General features: G+C 38.0%; 1 protein-coding gene across 1 annotated transcript in view; it reads left to right on the top strand.

Annotated features, from left to right (window-relative positions):
* The window catches only part of KCNN2 (potassium calcium-activated channel subfamily N member 2), a 72,245-nt gene extending 54,650 nt beyond the window's left edge, over positions 1-17,595 (top strand). Inside the window, exons 5-8 of the mRNA XM_026052838.1 lie at positions 6,910-7,020; positions 9,744-9,871; positions 14,879-14,948; positions 16,818-17,595. Of these exons, the coding sequence (XP_025908623.1) occupies positions 6,910-7,020; positions 9,744-9,871; positions 14,879-14,948; positions 16,818-17,105 (597 nt within the window). The 3' untranslated portion in view covers positions 17,106-17,595. The remainder of the gene's footprint in view (positions 1-6,909; positions 7,021-9,743; positions 9,872-14,878; positions 14,949-16,817) is intronic.
* The last annotated feature ends 429 nt before the right edge of the window (positions 17,596-18,024 follow it).

The raw sequence follows: 18,024 nt of genomic DNA, 5'->3' as shown, positions 1-18,024 counted from the left end.
AGTTTGGTTGATAACCTGGACTGTGAAAGAATGCCAGAGGCAGTATTTTGTCTCCATCTGAATAAACAAAATATGCTGGAACCATCCAGGCAACCATCTTCCAGAAACTGAAAAAAGAAAACAAAAAAAAAAAGCCTTCACTCAGAAGGCTTTAATTTCATCCCCATAGAGTAGGGAAGTTTTTGAAATGTCAGAGGACATAGAAACTGCTTCACTCTTAGATCTAATTAGGAATTACGGTTGCATTTCAGAAAGTTCAAAAGCAGTCAGTTACTGACTGAATGAACAGCAATCCTCCGAAGTCATCGTTGTTTACATAAATATGACTGGAGCAGAATGTTGTTGTAGGAAAGCTTTTGCCTTGTTTTGAAAATGCGTAATTCAGTTTGGTTTCATCAATACTTTTGGAGTTTAATAGAGCAGTTGTTTGAGAGCTTTACAAGTTTTCTCATGAAAGTTTTCTATTTATGCTTCGTGGGTTATCCAGCCTAGTAGTTAAAGGAAATCAGATTTCACCTTCTTGATCTGCGAAGAAGTTTTGCATGCTAGGCAGAACAGTTTTGTCATGACTGTCACGATCTCCAGTGGACCTTTCAGCTGTTAAGATGATTTAAGTTTTCCCAGGAGCCCAACCATGGGATGCACTCATTTCTTGGGCTTGTCCAAGATGTAGAGTTTTACCTAGTAGAAGAGAAATTGGCTTTTACAAGCGATTTCTTCCATTACTTTCCCAGGAGCCTTTCTCAGCGCTCCTCTTGCATAACTAAAGCAAAAGAGTTTATTTCATAACTACTACTCACCTTCCAGTACACCTTGCTGCTCATCTGCTGTATTATATGGATAGAAACTCAAATTTGGCAAACAATTTCTCACTGTGATACAGACCTACAAACTCACTAAAGATATTAGTAGCTAGGCAAAATTCTGAATATATGGAAGTATAAGTAACACAAAATTATTTTAGGTCTTGTTTTTGGTTGAGATAGTATAGTTGTCCTGTTACTCATTTTACTTTCTTTCATGTTGCAAGATTATGTTTCTCTCCTGAGAATGAGAGAGAATTTCTCTCTTCATTTCTCTTTGAATTATAACAAATGCAAAACCATGCATATATGATAACATTTCTCTACCGTCTGTCTTTTGCATGGGTGGATTCCTCCATCCTCAACTTTTGCATTGCTTGTTTTAGAGAGGTATTTCTTCTTTTTTTTTTTTGACTTCAAGCAAGACTTTTATTTCTTTTTCCTCCCTGGAGAGTCCAGTAAGATCACCTTCTAGAGAGCCAAAAATGTATCTGTGTAAATTCTTACAGGCTTTTTATTTTATGCAGAGCAGCAGGAGGAATGTTGTGTCTTTTCTGGTGTAGAGCTAAATTTCTCACCAGAGCCATGTGTCTGCAAAATGGATCTTCTTTCTCTCTTGGTGGATCCCAAGGGATATTAGAAAGAAATGTGGCAGCTGCCTTCTTTCAGCTTCAGGCAAGTATAGCAGGACATTTTTGTGACAACCACAACTCTAAAGACTGCACTTCACCTGCAGTCCAGCTAAACCAAGGCTGCCGATGGACTTTCAGCAGAACACTGATACACTATTGCTTCCTTTCTCACCAGTAGCACCGTCCAAACATATATATATGACCCCCAAGCAGTCAAAGTAGTTGCAGAAATCACCCAGTTCATTGCTGTCATGTAAATGCATTTTGGAACATTACCAAAGAAGTGGAAATGCCAGAGGCATTTACTTAAAGTAAGTATAGAGTGTCTTGAATCCCAGGCTTTTAAGCTACTTACCAAATACTTCTTTCAGTGCAGCTTCCCAGACAGTACTGACCATTTCTTGCTTTTACTTTTAAAAATGACAACAACAAAAAAATCAGAACATAACCCTTGAGTGAAGACTTTCCAGCATCTCTCTTTGGTTATCACTAAAAGTAGGCCCTTGCTGAAATGCTAGACCCAAGCACTTGACATTGTCAAAGACTGAGTCTGAACAGTGCAATCTTGCACTCCCTGTGTACAGCATCAGCATGAACACTTGCAGGCTGTTTCCTGATCCATACTTCATAGCTTCATCCTCATCAAATACAGTTTTAGTCACTGGGCAAGAATATCTTTTTGCCCTGTAGAGTAGATATTGCTCTTAAGTATGGCTATGTCTGCTGCAGCATAACATGATCTAAATTCTCTGTGATAGCTTTAAATTAGTTAACTCAAGACTGGCAACCTTGATGATGGCAGCAAAAAGCTCAGAGTGGACTACATCAACAAAGAGCAGGATAGTGGGCTGATACAGTATATAATATGTATTGTGATAGGTATTGCAGCAGAGCACAGTGGAAACTGAAGGAGAAGGATGAATCTAGGTCTAGGGTTGTGAGATGTACAGGATAGACCTACCATCTTCATACAGTATGTATTTTACTGTAGAACTTGTGAGCTCTGTCGGATCCCATTGAGTCTGGTGTTGTATAAAGACAGAAAAAATATGTGGTTCTAATTCACAAATGGCTTACTATCCCCATGGGGATAGTGGAACCGGCTTACCATGTAAAGGAAGAGAGGACCAAGGAGGTCTTCTGATACAGTATTAGAATAAATGATCTCAACCAGATCACCAGAAATCTGAGTATCGTGACAGGTTTGGCTAACTTTTGTGATAAGTAACCAATGTACTAGAACAGGAGGGAGGATTTGAAAGAAAATGATAAATTATATTTTTATGTGTTTCTAAGTCAAGAGATATTGTGAAGACTTTGTTTGCAAGGAGGCTTGGGATTTGTTGGCTTTGTTTGAAAGTTTTTAAAGTGGGAAATTAATGCTGGCATCATGAGTTTACTAGAGCCAGGGAACTATTACATCTCTACTATCGGAATGGAAGAATCCAAGGGCATAAAATAACCAAAATGAGGGCAAATGTTCTTTATTTGATGTAACAGAGAAGGAAGTAGAGGGACACAAAGCAGAGTAACATAGTAAAAAAATGAGAGGCAGAGAAATTAACCATTGCAGCAACTCCTTGATTTTGGATATCAGGTTGAGGAAGGGGATCCTGCCACCTCTCTTCAGCTCTGGTGAGGCCACACCTGGAGTACAGGGGCAGTTCTAAGCTCCACAGGACAAGGGGGACATAGAGTTTCTAGGAAGGGTCCAGCAGAGAGCAACAAAGGTGATGAAGAGACTGGAGCATCTATGGGAGGGGGAAAGACTGAGTGAGCTGGGCCTGTTTAGCCTGGAGAAGAGAAGGTTAACAGAGGATCTTATCAACATGTATAAATACCTGAGGGGAGAATGTAGGGAGGATGGGGCCAAATTCTTCTCAGTGGTGGCCAGTAATAGAACAAGGGACAATGGGTATAAGTTGAAACATAGGAAGTTTCATCTCTGTATGAGGAAGAACTTCTTTCCTGTGGGGGTGACAGGAAAGGTTTCCTGTGGAACAGGCTGCCCAGGGAGGTTGTGGAGTCTCCTGCTCTGGAGATCTTCCAAACCTGCCTGGATGCAGCCCTGTGCCCCGTGCTCTGGGTGTCCCAGCTGGAGCAGGGGGGTTGGACGAGGTGATCTCTAGAGGTCCCTTCCAACCTCAACCATTCTGTGATTCTGTGTAATTCTGTAATATGAAAGGGATAAATTGTTTTGTCTAAGCAGATAAAAGAGTGTAGCTATTCAGAAATAAATGGCAAAATGAGTGTTTTAGTTGTGTGGACAGATAGGAAAAATAAGAGTTTGTGCAGCCTAAAAACAAAATGAATAGTAACACCAAGTAATAGTTTTAAAATTTGGGAATGGAGCTTGTATTTTAGCATTTTCTTTTCATTTCCTAAATTCAAAGTATAACTTAAAATGCAGTTAATTTCACCTTTCTTTCCTTGCTGTTTTGAAATAGTGTAGGCTTGGTGTCAGAAAGCATGCACCTATTTGCAAGTTCTGTTTTTTTCCTCTCTTCAACTTGCCCGTGTTAATTTTTCTAAGAAACATCAGTCATTATACAGACTTGTATAACTGAAAAAAAAATGTTTATCAATATCCAAGTGTACCTTTCTTAATCAAATACCCACAGAATTCTGTTTTCTATATATTTGTGCCGTCTACTTTGGGTGGTAGCTCACCTACTGATAGCTTTCACAGGCTATGGCTTACTTGGATGAGCATTTGAACCTATGTCATCCTTTTTTGTTAGCTGCAGGAGCAGAATTTTTAGAACTGGAACTGTGAAGTTTGTTCTTAAGCTGTTTGGTGGCATATCAAAATGTTTTCATATAGGCTAGCAGCTAAGTGGTCAAGGAACAATCTGTAGAGTATAAATGGCTGTAGGCCTTTTGCTTCAAGGACATATTGCTCACAAATGCAAGCTCTGTATTGTATCATCAGAAATTTAATGCCACTATGCAGTAAAATCCAATCCTGTATTTGTGGCTCTTCCTGGCTGAAAGGCAGTGTCATGTGCTTGTTTTCAGACTTTTTGCCTAGGTCTGATGCAAGCCACTTAATATGAAGCAACAAATACATTGATTCAGTGCAATGCATGTGCATTTAGGTTCGCATGCATCAGTTTCAGCACACTGCAAATCAAAGCTAAGCACTGCTTAGCTCACAGAAGGGCTGTTGGTCTAGGGCATTTCTGAGAGGCCCTTTTTGAACAGCTTGCTCTTTTGGGGCTTTTCTTGGTTTGGCAGGTAGTTCTGCTGTACGTACTTTTGTGGAAATCAGAGGAGTCCAGGGAGATCAGGTTTTGCACTTGGTAGTTGCTCACAAATCCTTGACCGTATAGTACTTGAAGGAGAGCAAATGTTGGTTAATTCTTTTACTAGCTTCTAGCATTAAACAGAGCAGGAGGGTTGGACTAGATGATCTCTAGAAGTCCCTTCCAGCCTCAACCATTCTGTGATTCTGTTTAAATAGAGATGTGCCAAAACATAGTGAGTATTATGTTACCATTTTTGAAATAACTGTTTTGATCATGTTTCATGGCTGCAATTCAGGATAATTCTCACTTTATTATTATTTTTAAGGATACTGAACTCTTCAGGGGAAACTACATAAAAGTGCAGAGCAGTAACATAAAATATTAATTAGAATCACATACGTTAAGCAGAATTTCAATGTGTTATTCTGTAAGCTGATAGTTGTTTAAAGAATAATCTGCCTCTCTTAAAGGTATTGCAAAAAGATAAACAAGCAACCAGAGTTTTATTCCTGTTTTTCACAGAAATGTTAAAAGAACCTGTTTCCGTATCCTGAGATCATAGCCCATCAAGCCAAGAACAAGGAGTAATCTGAGCGGAGAACATATTTGGAGATGTGGAAGCTCACAGGCCATACAAACCACAGCTACATTAGCTGTTTTCTTCATTAACATTTAGCGGGATGTGGGGAAACAAAGAACCTTTTGCCCTCATCTTACAATTAGAGAGCGAGCTGCAAACTACATTACCTACATGGGCAACTACTGCAAAATTATAAGGGACTTGTTTGAGGGCTTCCTGAGGGCTATTAATTGAAGACCACAGGTCCATGTGAGGGAGCAGGTGAATTTATTGACATAAATTACCAGCAGAATGAAATTGGAGACTAATTAACTGGAGGCTTTCACACATTTTGTTAGGTTCATTAGGAATGAAGAGGGCAAGTGCTGCATGTTTTGGAAGCATTATGTGAATAAAGACTTGCAATGAGTTGGTTTGTTTTGGCATCTCTGTGTGATATTTGTGCCTGCAAGGTAGGTTCAACAATGTTCTGTATTTTCTGGAGATCGTAAAGCAGACCTAGATGAAGAGCAAGGTGAGAGTAACTGAACTTATGGGAGAAATCTGGAAAAAGTGGAAGAAAATGGTGTGAAAAATGTAGTAAACTTCAACTGGGATGTTTCTTCACTAGGACAGCAACTGATACCAATGCACTGAACAGTTAAATTTGAGTGAACCTGGAAGTTAAACACATGTGTTATATATTTAATTTGGTTTTGTATCTTTTTTTTTTTAATAATCTGTGAAGGATGGTTCAAAAAAAAAAAAAAAAGGAACAGTAGAATTTAGAAATTCTGCTTTTTACAGAATTTTAGAGTATTTTAGAATTCTAGTGTCAGAATAAGTGGTACCAGGAGCTGCATGTAGCATGCTGTTTGTAGTTACCTTATTCATTCTAGCCTCCTGATGATGGTGCAGTCATTTCACTGCTGGCTTTGGCCTATTATGAGTATGCATGGTGGTTCTTACATACAGGTATACAAATATATACAGAGCACTTACAAGTTTTTCTATTCAAGTTTTGAAGTAATGGTGTTGTGGTTATGTACTATTTTAAGTAGTAATAAGGAATAGGAAATTCTGTAGGGAAAAGATCATTGTAGGCCTTAGAAAACAGCAAGGAAGTATGCTGAAGTGGTTAAATACTAGATTTATGACAAGATTTTCTTTAGGCCTTAAAGAAAATCCTATGAATGATCCTCTGAATGTGTGTGCTAAGTACTAATCTAATCTAATTTCTTCCTCAGCAATTGCCATACAGAGTAGACGGTTGTTAAGAAGAGGATATTCTGCCTTCATTTACTGAAATTCTGAATTTTAAAATTGTTCTGATTACCTCCTTTATTTATGTAGGAGAAATGGGATGTGTTTGAATTTTCATCTCCTATAGGGAAAAAATCAGAACTTTTAAACGATACTGCTTATTAATTATTTTGATGCCTTGGATTCTGCTTATTAATTATTTTGATGCCGTGGAGTTGACTAGCCAAAATTGCTGACTTTTCCTATTACTCTAAACTGAAAAAGTTGTAACATGTTCACTTACTTTATCAGGGATGATGAATCAACTGAAGTCTGCCTTATTTCTACAGCAAAGGAACAAGATCCATTAAAAGCTCTACAAAACGCAGCAGTAAGATCTTGAGGGTTTATTTTATTGTTTTCAGGGTGCTGGGTGCACTGCACTGGTTGTAGCTGTGGTTGCAAGGAAGTTAGAACTTACCAAAGCTGAAAAACACGTGCATAATTTCATGATGGACACCCAGCTAACTAAAAGAGTAAGTCACGCTTTCTGTTCATGACTGAAAAGCAAATGTATATTAAATCTTTCTGCATTTGTCTTAAATTATTTTGTGCTCCATTCTCTTATTGAACATTTTCACACTTGTGATTTTGTAGGAAATGAATGCCCTGGGCTCTTTGAAGTCAAGGGCAGCAGCAGGTTCCCCACAGGTTTTGAAGGTTTGCTTGCTCTTTTGTAGGGGATCCCTGCTGCTGGAACACAAATCACGTAACCAGTAGTTAAAAGCTATGAAACTAGAGACCTATATATTAAATGGAAGTGAAAAGAATAGGAGAATATGTAAAATTCTTGTGACTAAAATAGATAAAATGGACAATATATTTCAGAATTTCAAGCTATGAAAGACTGTCCTTTAGAAAAAGGATATACCTTCTTACACTTAATAATAAATTTCAAGTATTTATAGTTTATGAGTGAGGTAGTCTTTGCAGTTAGTTTGGGTACTGAACAAATGGCTCACACAGCTGCACAAAATAATGCAGCACCCTGAAAGATGTTTGTAGATGATAAAAGTCTTTGAAAGAGATATTGATAAGAACAAAAACTTTATAAATCTTTAAAATTTATAAGAATTTGTTTTAAATTTTTCCTTAAAAGATATAACCTAAATTTTTGTTCACAAAAACGATCTGAAAGAAAATGAAAGAACACAACGAAGGAGACAGTAGACATCCTGTATCCTCGAGAAACAGGTCAGTGTTGAGGAAACATGAAAATGAGTGGGATAACTTGATTAATCTTAGTAGTTGAGGGAGAAGCAGCGCTGGGAAGAAAGTCTTCACAATCATGTTGGGAACTCACTGGCACCTTCTCCTTACTGGTAGTGGAGAGCCCTGGGGCAGAAAGAGGGCTCTGCTCCTGAGGGGAAGGTTGTCTGTGTCAGCAGAGCTCCTTGCAGCACAGCCATGTGGTGCTGCCCCAGCCCTCTGCTCTGACATCCAGGAAGTGGCTGCACTGAGGCAGATGCTCCTCTCGGGCATGTCAAAGCATTCCTCCAATTTTATCAGCTTCCATGTCTCTGAGCTGTGCTCCCCTCCATCCTGGAAAAAAACGTGCATCTCCCCTAAGCAGATAGAGTGGAGACAACTTAAGGGGAGCGAGAAGGCATAAAGGGTGGGAATTGTGTAACCTGCATTTAAGTGTCTAGTTGAGCTGCTGCTTAACACTCATTATAATCAGTTAAGGTCCTGTTGTTACTAGACCTTGGACAGCAGTTTGTCCCTTCCTAACAAAGACATAGACTTTTGGAAATAAACAGTAATGGTACTGAAAATAAGGTGATTCTTGTCTGAATCTGTACATGTGATTACGAGTAGAATTCTACTGCAAATTTAAGGATTTGGCCAAATTAATCCCACTGCAGGAAATTAATATGTGAAGAGTATAGGGAAACAGGTATCTAAAATAATCTCACTCACAGATGGTGATTTAGTGGCAGATTTCAAATGCGGCAAACTGCTTTCATGCTTGTCCATGACGAGGTAAGAAGTTGCCATTCAAGGAACTGACAAGAAAACTCAAGTATCACCTCTCAGCTGAGTTGAAAACTGCTTTCAGAGGGGGAAAAAAAAAGGTTTTGTGGCCAGATTTTGAGAGTCTGGTGCTTGTTTATGTCTTTTAAAGTTTACTCCATTCAGCTATGCTTCATGTATAATGGTAAATACAAGTTAAGTAGAGCAAACAAGTAGTCCCTTTGTAGCTTCAGTACAACACAAATGAGAAGCAAACCAGACGTTTAATTTGGCACAAGCACAAGTCAGTTCCACAGGTACTGGGGAGGTTTTCTCGCAGCCTGAAGCAGCTTCCACTAAAGTCATGACTAAACTTCTCCAGGGCTTTTACAGGTGCAGGGATCCCTGCCCAACAGGAGCAACTGCCTAGCGTTCCCACAGGGCCTGAACTTATCCATCTGCTGAGCTCTGATGCTGGGTGGACGTAGTAAAGGGCCAGAGGGAGAGAGACATGAATAATAAGGGCTGTTTGCCTTTATAAATAACCTAGTAATTGTGTTATTAATCAACAGAATGTTTAAAAAAGTCCATTGTTTTCAACTATTCTTCAGAATATTGGAGGGCCTAAGAAAGAACTGTGGGAACTCTTTTAATAAACCTATTAAAATAATCAAAGAACTCATGAAATAAAACACCATATACATTAATTAAGAAGATATTTTTCATCTCCTGTGTGGATGGTAGGAAACCAGAATAATGAAACAAAAGCAGAAAAATAAAACCTGTCTGAGCAGCTCTGGAAATTTAAGACTGTTAAATTGCTAAAAGAAATAGGAGGTAATAATCATGCAACAAGAAGAGAGGAAGTTTATGGTCATATAAAATATATTTAGCTAATTACCATACAGATAATGCATTAATATTCCTTCACTGTAATTCATATTGCCCTAAACACCATATGGTCCTAACTCTTTTCAAGAGGGGCAAGTAATTCCCAGGTGCAAATAAAGCTGGTTATTGCTTTTAATAAAGCCCAATATCACTCTTACACACAGTACAGAAATTACTCAGCATTCTCCACGGTCAGACCGTGTTTTCTGGCCTTGTTGCTGCAGCTTCTTCATATATACCCATTTTCCCACAGGCAGAGTATTAAGGTGCTTTAGCAAGAATTTTCATTACAATGTATTAGAAAAAAGACATAATGTTATTTTTGTCATCCCGGTGTTTTTCTTTTATTAAACAGGTGAAAAATGCAGCGGCCAATGTACTCAGGGAAACATGGTTAATTTATAAAAACACAAAGCTTGTTAAAAAGATAGACCATGCGAAAGTAAGGAAACATCAACGCAAATTCTTGCAAGCTATTCATCAGTAAGTACTACTTCGCTTTGTTTTTTTTTTGTCCAGGCATTTTCTTCTTCTCTCCCCGCTGAGAGCTTGAGTTTGTATCTTCTCCTTCTTTCAGAGTAAGACAAAAATGAGATCTTACTGTAGTGTCTATTTAGAAAAGAAAGCGTTTTGGCTGTGTATGCCCTGCACAGGGTCAATCAAACCTATTTAAAATATTTTTTTTTCACAGATGTTCATGCTGTTTTGTGAATTAGCTGAGCAGTTTTGTCTGTGTGTGTGTGTGTGTGTTTTGCTACTCAGACTATCCTTTATTGTTTCTATTTGTCTTGTAGGTAAACAGCTACAAAAGACAATAAATGATAGGGGGGAAAAAATGGTTTCATTTTATCAAATGTTTTAAAAATTTCATATCAGGAAAATGTGATAGAACAGCTATTGTGAGTAGCCATATTGTGTTTAATGTGAAACAAGTACAATCACGTTCTCATCTTACTTTGTGCAGCTCAATAGCAATTTGCTACTTCTTTCCTCCATATTTTCTTAGTGGTTAAAATATGCAGTAGATAGGTCAGCTCTCACTCCTGGCAACAAGTGCAGAGATGGGGAGTAGGCGCCAGCAGCCTTTGAATGGCTCCTGGACACTGCTGGCTTAAGCTGGACCAGCTCCTCTCTGCTGCACGCCTAGAGCGATTGAGAACAAGCCTGAGAATTGCGACGAACAGTAGGATTAGGCTGATTTATGGCACACCAGTCTGTAAGTACTTAAATAAAATTTGTAATATGTAGTTGTAACCACTAGAACTATGCAATGATTCACTTGCCATTTCTTGGCTTATAATGGGGACAAAAAAGGTCTTTTCTCCTCAGGAACTGCAGAGCATCATAAAGAATGGCCAGAACCCCTGCCACTGTTTGTATGCTCTGTTTGATGTACCCAACCTATGGCACCCATTTGTACAGCCTACAAAACGTGTTCTCATGACATATTGTAGAAACACAACTAAATTAACTGACATTCAGTTTGAACTGATTTTTTTGTTTGTTTATTTGTTTAACTCCTGAGTGTAATGTGTATGAGGAGGGATGCATAACCACTTATATTTATGTAGTCTCTTCTGTGTGGCATCATTTTGCATGAAAGAGAGGAGAAGGAAGGCCAAGTTGTATTTCTTATTAAATTGAGGGTCATAACATCATTTTAAGTAATTGGTAGCAAAGCTTTAAAGTATGAAATACTCCACAAACCTTAATTACTGTGGTGTATTTAATGAACTTGTTAGATTTACTGTTACTGTGTTCTTGTTGAAATAGTTGAGGAAACAACAAGGCCACAAAAACTGAGGCATTTTTTAGGCAGGAAAGCAACCTTCCTTGGCTCAATTATGACATGTTTTTCAGTTTAAATGACTGGGAGGAGAAGAGGAAGAGTTTGGGGGCAGAGGATGGCATGTCCTGTGTATCTTTTGCAAGACTTGAATCCCCGATTGCAAGGGTTATGCCTTGGAATTTTAACCTTATTATTCTGTGTGTGAGTGTACGGGGGGAGGAGGGGTGTACATATGTACATGTGTATGCATAAAAAGAAATTTAGGGAAAAAAAAACAAAAAACAAAAAAACAGCACAGCAGGCTCGATCTGCAGCTTTGCATTACCATCCAAGCCCAGAAGAGCTTCACAAGTGTTATTGTGCACATGCCTTAAAAAGTCATTAATCAGGTGGCAAGGGAGGGTGGGGTGAAGAAGGTGACAGCAGTCATTTTTTTTCCTAGCTGTACTAGCCAAACTTCGAACAGCTCTATTAATAATGCATTTCCCTCTGCGTTTAGCACTTTGCTCCCATTCCAAAAACTTTTACTTAAGGGAAGAGAGGAAAAAAAAAACCAAACAAAAAAAACCCTATCTTTCTCGCTTTTTCATCATGCACGGGAATGAGCCATGGATGGAAACACTTCCCTAGCAGTCTGCTTTCTTCCGGTGGCTGCAGAGTAGCTGGATGCAAGTTATTTGCTCTCCCCTTGCACCTTTGGAACTTTCCCAGGGGACCAAAGCCAAGTGACTCACCGCTGCACATGGCTCTCTTCCTGCTTTCTGAATTCTCCATTTTTTATTGGCACTTCTGCCGCTCAGCCTCAACCATTGATCTGGAGACAGGACGAAGAAAGAGAGTGAAGTTTAGGGCCAGCTTTATACGTGATACCAGAGCATGGCTGCAGTAACAGTCACACACTCTCAGTCAGTAATGGTCTGAGGATGTTGTCTGTGATTGTGCTACCTCCTGCTGCTCTCGGTCTTTCCCTTCCCATGCACAGTAAACAAGGTGAAGGTGATCAGCACTCTGAACGATAACACTGCATTTTTATGTGCTGAGTAAGAACATCTACAAGCTGATAACTTTTGGGAAGGTTTCAACATATTGCAAGTACCCTTGTTGGAAATGCAAGCTGATTAGACTCTACGGGAGGCAGTTACTGAGTAGAAGCAACAGAAAGTCCATAGGACATCCCATGTGCAGAATCGAGCCCACTGTGCTCAGTTGGTTGTTTTAGTATATTTTACAGTTTGTTTTCTTTTGTTTTGTCTTTTTATTTCAACAAAATGAAAATAGAGCTCGGAAGTAAGTTGTATGAGCTGTTCCTTTCTAAATTTGCAGAATTTACCACTGTCTGCATGCAAAAAATAGAGTCTTTATTTGTGAACTTCTATGGTCTGATTGCTGCCATGGAAACGCGATCCAGAATCATGATCTTTTGCTGTGATAAGTGAAGTTCATAATAACAGAATGTTTCATATTTTGTCTTAATGAACTTGAGAACGAAAGTCAGTTACTTTTCTTGTAATCTGTCTGCTGCAGCTAAAAACTTGCCGTTATCCAGAGATACACTTTTAGAGTCTGTGCAGGTTTGGGGCTGGTTGCCATTAGGCACTGCCAAACTGTCAACAGGTACTGCTTTTGGTAATGGATTGCTCAAAATATTAGAAGTCAGCACACAAATTGGCAAATGTATGATTCAGAGACTCTTAAGCAGAAAGTATATATCCTCCAAAAAGTTTTAGAGATGCCCTCCATGCTTTTTCCTTTAAAACAGCTTGAGCACATAGCTTCTGAAAGCATCATTTCTACAAACTACGTGCACAGGGTGCTCTGGAGGCAACGAGCACAGGGTGCTCTGGAGGCAACCTCCAAGGGAAGAAAAACTGTGGATGACATTCAGCAGCAAGCTGCTGGAATGTCAACCTAAGGTAGAAATCAGTTGTTCAAATTAACAACATCCACTGTTCACAACTACTTCTGTTATGGAAGTTAGTGTAGATGTCAAAGGCGAATGTTTGGTAACTGAAGATCTGAGTATAAGTGTCCTGAGTTTGGAACATCTTCCAGAAGGCTTTTATTTATTTATTTATTTAGATATATAGATTGTATATCTATATATATATACATATATATGTATACATACATATATATACACATATATATGTATACATACATATATATGTATACATACATATGTAAATATACATACATCTATACATATATATACATACACATATGTATATATACATATACATACACATATGTATACAAAGAAAGGCAATAAAAACTTAATGCATTTTTGAAGCTAACAGCCTTCATCGGGTTTTCAAGATTTAAGTGGTAATTTATAGCCAATGGAGATGAACAGATTCATTGGCTTCCAAAAGCCTGAGGATATTATCCTCATCCTCTGAAAGTCCTAACAATTTGTTATTAATTTAAAAGGGGGTGAGAATTTCATCCCCCATTTATTCCAAATACAAAAAAGGCAAAAGGATTTTCCACGTGTGGGCTGAAGCTGAAGTGAAGAAGAAGCAAGGAGCTCTTTTGTGCACCACCTCCAGTTTCAGTTCTTTTACAAGAACAGTTGTATATGCTTCTGTGAAGTCACATTTGCTTTGTAAGATACACATAATTTTTTAAGTAACACAGTCATTGAGTGTGTGTTAGCAATCCACATGCCATAAAATACTACCGTTTTCCCTTGAGAGCCAACTACCTAGTTGCTCCTTGATATATTAGAGGAGTATATGGCATCCCTGTGTTATAAATTCATGTGTTGTTTTTGAAAAATGCTGTCTATTGCTCAAACATCAACCAGAAAAGTCACTGACAGTCTAATCTCTGCTGTAAGATGTTTACTTCACTTAAGAGATAAAATGCTTATTTTTGAAAATTACATATATAAACCCAATCTGATAGAAGTTTATTTGAAAAGCATGAAGTTTAATTCAAAGAATATGTAGAGACGCTTGTGCATATATCTTTCAAAGAATGTACACAATATAATATTAAGTTAGATAAGCATCAAAGATAAAATATGCACTCAATGATTACATCATTTTTGAATAGGACATTGAAAAGGAATGTGTAATGTAAGTTTAAAATGTAATCATATTTAGATTTGCAAGCTATGTACAGAACATTAAGGAAATTAAATGTATTGGCAAGTACTTCGGTTGTTTAGCTGCCGGTCAGATGAAAGTTCTGTTTAAAGTAGTGGAAAACTCACTTATCACTGTATTTCCATCAGGTTCAAACACCTGCTAACCCAATCCATTTCCGACTGAACAGGGCTAATACCTGTATCTAGTCATGTAGGCATGGGAAGATTCAATTGCTGCAACACTAACAACAAAGATCCGTTGTTCCATGTTTCTTCCTATATCTACTTGTCACGATACTGAGGCTTTGAGGAATGTTTTGGCTTTTTTTCATGTAGCCTGGATAAATTGTTACTTCCCTTTTTGAATTCAACTTTAACCATGGCAAACAGTAGTCTCAAGGACATCACATTTCTTGCTCTTTCTTTTTTGCGGTGTGGAAGAAGCATGCTTCTCATTGTACCAGACACATGACCAATTCCGACTTTACACAAAGTACTCGGGCATTGTCCATGCAGTTCTTTGTCCTTGTAATTTTTATGCATGCTTTTAGAAAGCCTCAGATGACTCTAGAGCCATCCACACAATCTGACATAAAATTCTACTTTTTAGGTTAAGAAGCGTAAAAATGGAACAAAGGAAACTGAATGATCAAGCCAACACTTTAGTGGACCTGGCAAAGGTTTGTAGACAATTACTGTTGTTTTGCAATAACATTCATCCTGCCAAAGTGAAGATCGTGAAAGTGTTATATGTTACAGATGTAAATACTGTTAACTTTTCTTTTTCTATAAAGAACAATATATATCTATTCTGGGCTAAAACTTAATGTATAAAGCATCGTGTTTACAGTGCTGATCAAGATTCAAATGCATTTTTTATTGAATATTTGAAAAAAAAGTTTCCTAACAGTATGGGCTGCTCCCAAGAGCTGCTGAACCAGCCGCCGTGATGGTAAATGCTGAGGCTGAATGGTATGGGGCAGCAGTAGCAAACAGCCCTGTCATGAGGGCTTCTCCTTTCCCATTAGAACCGCTGCACTGTGGGGCATGACTCTTCCACACACAACCTGAGGTCAGCATTTCTGCATTTCCCCAATAGCTCTTCTGTAAAGCGGCGACTTGGGGCTTCGTAGGACTAAATATCTATTTTTTCTGTGTTTTTACAATGAATAACAACTGGCCACTTTGCTGATGAAGACTTGTCTTTTGAAAGCCATTTGAGATGAAAGCACAAACTACTTGCCTGTTGTTGTACTTTAAACATAAAACAATAATGACACAGGCAGCAGAGTGCTGTTTGGGTTTCAGGTGAAACTACCGATACATAGCAGTTGCACTGTATGGACTTCATGTGAGATATCAGACACATTTGTATACTCTTCCTAATGGTTCCTCATACACTTGTCTTCAGGCATCCCCAAACCAAAATTTGAAGTGCATTACCAAGGCAAAGATCAGACACAGTAGTGGCTGTTCTGCTGCAGAGAACTGCCTGCCTTAGCCTCAGTTGCTGAAAATGCATTTCACTCTACTTCTTCTGGCAACTGATAAGGACTTTTTGGACACTTATTTCATGTAGACTAATTTGTTTCAAGGATTATGCTAGCATCTTGAATCAGGGGAGAGGGAAATGGATTATGGACGCTTGTCTCATACCTCAGTTCCATGCACTTCTGGTAGTCAGTCATTCAATTAATTTTTCATTCCTGTATAATGGATTATCAACTTCAGCCAATGTGTTTAGTGCATTACATACCATTATTTTAACTTCAGCTTAAGTCTCATCTGAAGTCCTAGACTACAGTAGGGATAAATTGGGTCATTTTTAACCACTTCAACTGCAAGAAAAACAAATGGAAACAAAAGAATATAAACAGACTATGAAATAATAAGATTTTAGATTAGATTTGTACTGATCTTTATCACATTTTAAACTTTGCCTGTCTGCTTTCTATTAAGAAACACTGCTTTGCAGAGGGCAGGTAGATGAGGGAAGAAGAGAAACGGATGCTTGAGGCTTTATTCCATGCTCCACACTTCAAAAGAGTCCATCTGACTACTCTTGTATTACAGACAGTTCAGGGGAACTGGAGTAGCCTAGGAGAAAACAAGGAAAATGGTTCTGCTTAAAAACATCAAGTTGTTTAAAAAATTAGAAGAAGTCCAGTAGAGTCAAGAGCATATCACTGCACTTTGCAACTCCTGGTCTTCTCACAATGTATACAATTAATTCTATTCACAGATCTTATGATGGTGCATTTCTAAATACCTGGAGTTATGAAAAGGTTTATCTAATTCAATGAGTTTGACATTTAAAACGCTACTGAAAATATCAGTCTTATATTTATATTCAAAAAATTTAGCACCAATAGATAGTTTTGTTGTGACTCTACAGGTATAATTATTTCATAAGGCTAGGTCTTGTTCTGATATTCATGTCTGGTTTTGCAAAGTGCAAAATCATTTAGGAACCCTTGTAAAGCTGCTCTGAACCTTGCAGTGTTTGGAAGAGCTCTCTGAACCTTTGCTTAATATTCTTCTGCTTTCAGACTCAAAACATCATGTATGACATGATTTCTGACTTAAATGAAAGAAGTGAAGACTTCGAGAAGAGAATCGTTACTCTGGAAAATAAACTGGAAACTTTAATTGGTAGCATTCAAGCTCTCCCAGGACTGATTAGCCAGACAATCAGCCAGCAACAGAGGGATTTCCTCGAGGCTCAGATACAGAATTATGATAAGCATGTTGCCTACAGCGCTGAGCGGTCACGGTCTTTGTCAAGAAGAAGGAGATCCTCCTCCACAGCACCACCAACTTCATCAGAGAGTAGCTAGAAGAGAATAAGTTAACCACAAAATAAAGACTTTTTTGCCATCATATGGTCAATATTTTAGCTTTTATTGTAAAGCCCTATGGTTCTAATCAGTGTTATCTGGGTTCTGATATCAGAATCCTGGAAACCTGAACACAATGTTTTAGGCCAAAATGAGTGAAAACTCTTTTTTTTTTTCTTTTTTTTTTTTCTTTTTTTTCCCCTCTTCCTCCTCTCAGATGCACAGTGAATGCACCTATTATTGCTATATTAGATTGTTCCTCCTGTAATTTCACTAACTTTTTATTCATGCACTTCAAACAAACTTTACTACTACAGTATATAATATAATAAAAAGGTTAATTTCTGCATTTACTTGCTTGGTTGCTTGGACTTTAACAGTTAAAAAATAATGTGATCAAAAGCACTAATACTAAACCTTTAAGAAAAGAAATTCAAGCTTAATTATCCCTCAGTATGAAAACTTATTCATTAAACTTTGCCTGCAGTGGAGGGGGAAAAAAATCAATGTTCTTCTAATAGTGTGCTGTGTATGTATAGTCATTTTAAAAGGTCACTGATGACTTCAGTTACTGAAGTGATTAGTTAAAAATATAATTTATCCTAGAAAATCAGTTATGAAGTATGCCATGAGTTTTTGAATATCTTTTTAAGCATTAAGTTTAGCATTTCTGTTCAATAATGCATTTGTACACACACTGCACATACACATATATATCAATTATTTCTGCAATGTCCACGGCACAGACTTTTTGAACGGTGTGCAAAAGGCATGAATGAATTCCCATCAGCTTATTCAGTTATTAGCCTCCTAATCATACCAGGTAAGTATATCCAGAGAGAAGTATCAATTCTGAGCTGGCAGTCACCCATTAAAGCTCTCTGGGCTTTGAAAGTCTTAGGTTGGTCCTTTTTCCACA

This window comes from Nothoprocta perdicaria, unplaced genomic scaffold (assembly GCF_003342845.1).
Source record: "Nothoprocta perdicaria isolate Ctin4 unplaced genomic scaffold, notPer1 scaffold_92, whole genome shotgun sequence".
Taxonomy (NCBI): Eukaryota; Metazoa; Chordata; class Aves; order Tinamiformes; family Tinamidae; genus Nothoprocta; species Nothoprocta perdicaria.
Note: the sequence above shows the minus strand (reverse complement) of the source record. Positions and strands in the feature narration are given on the sequence as shown.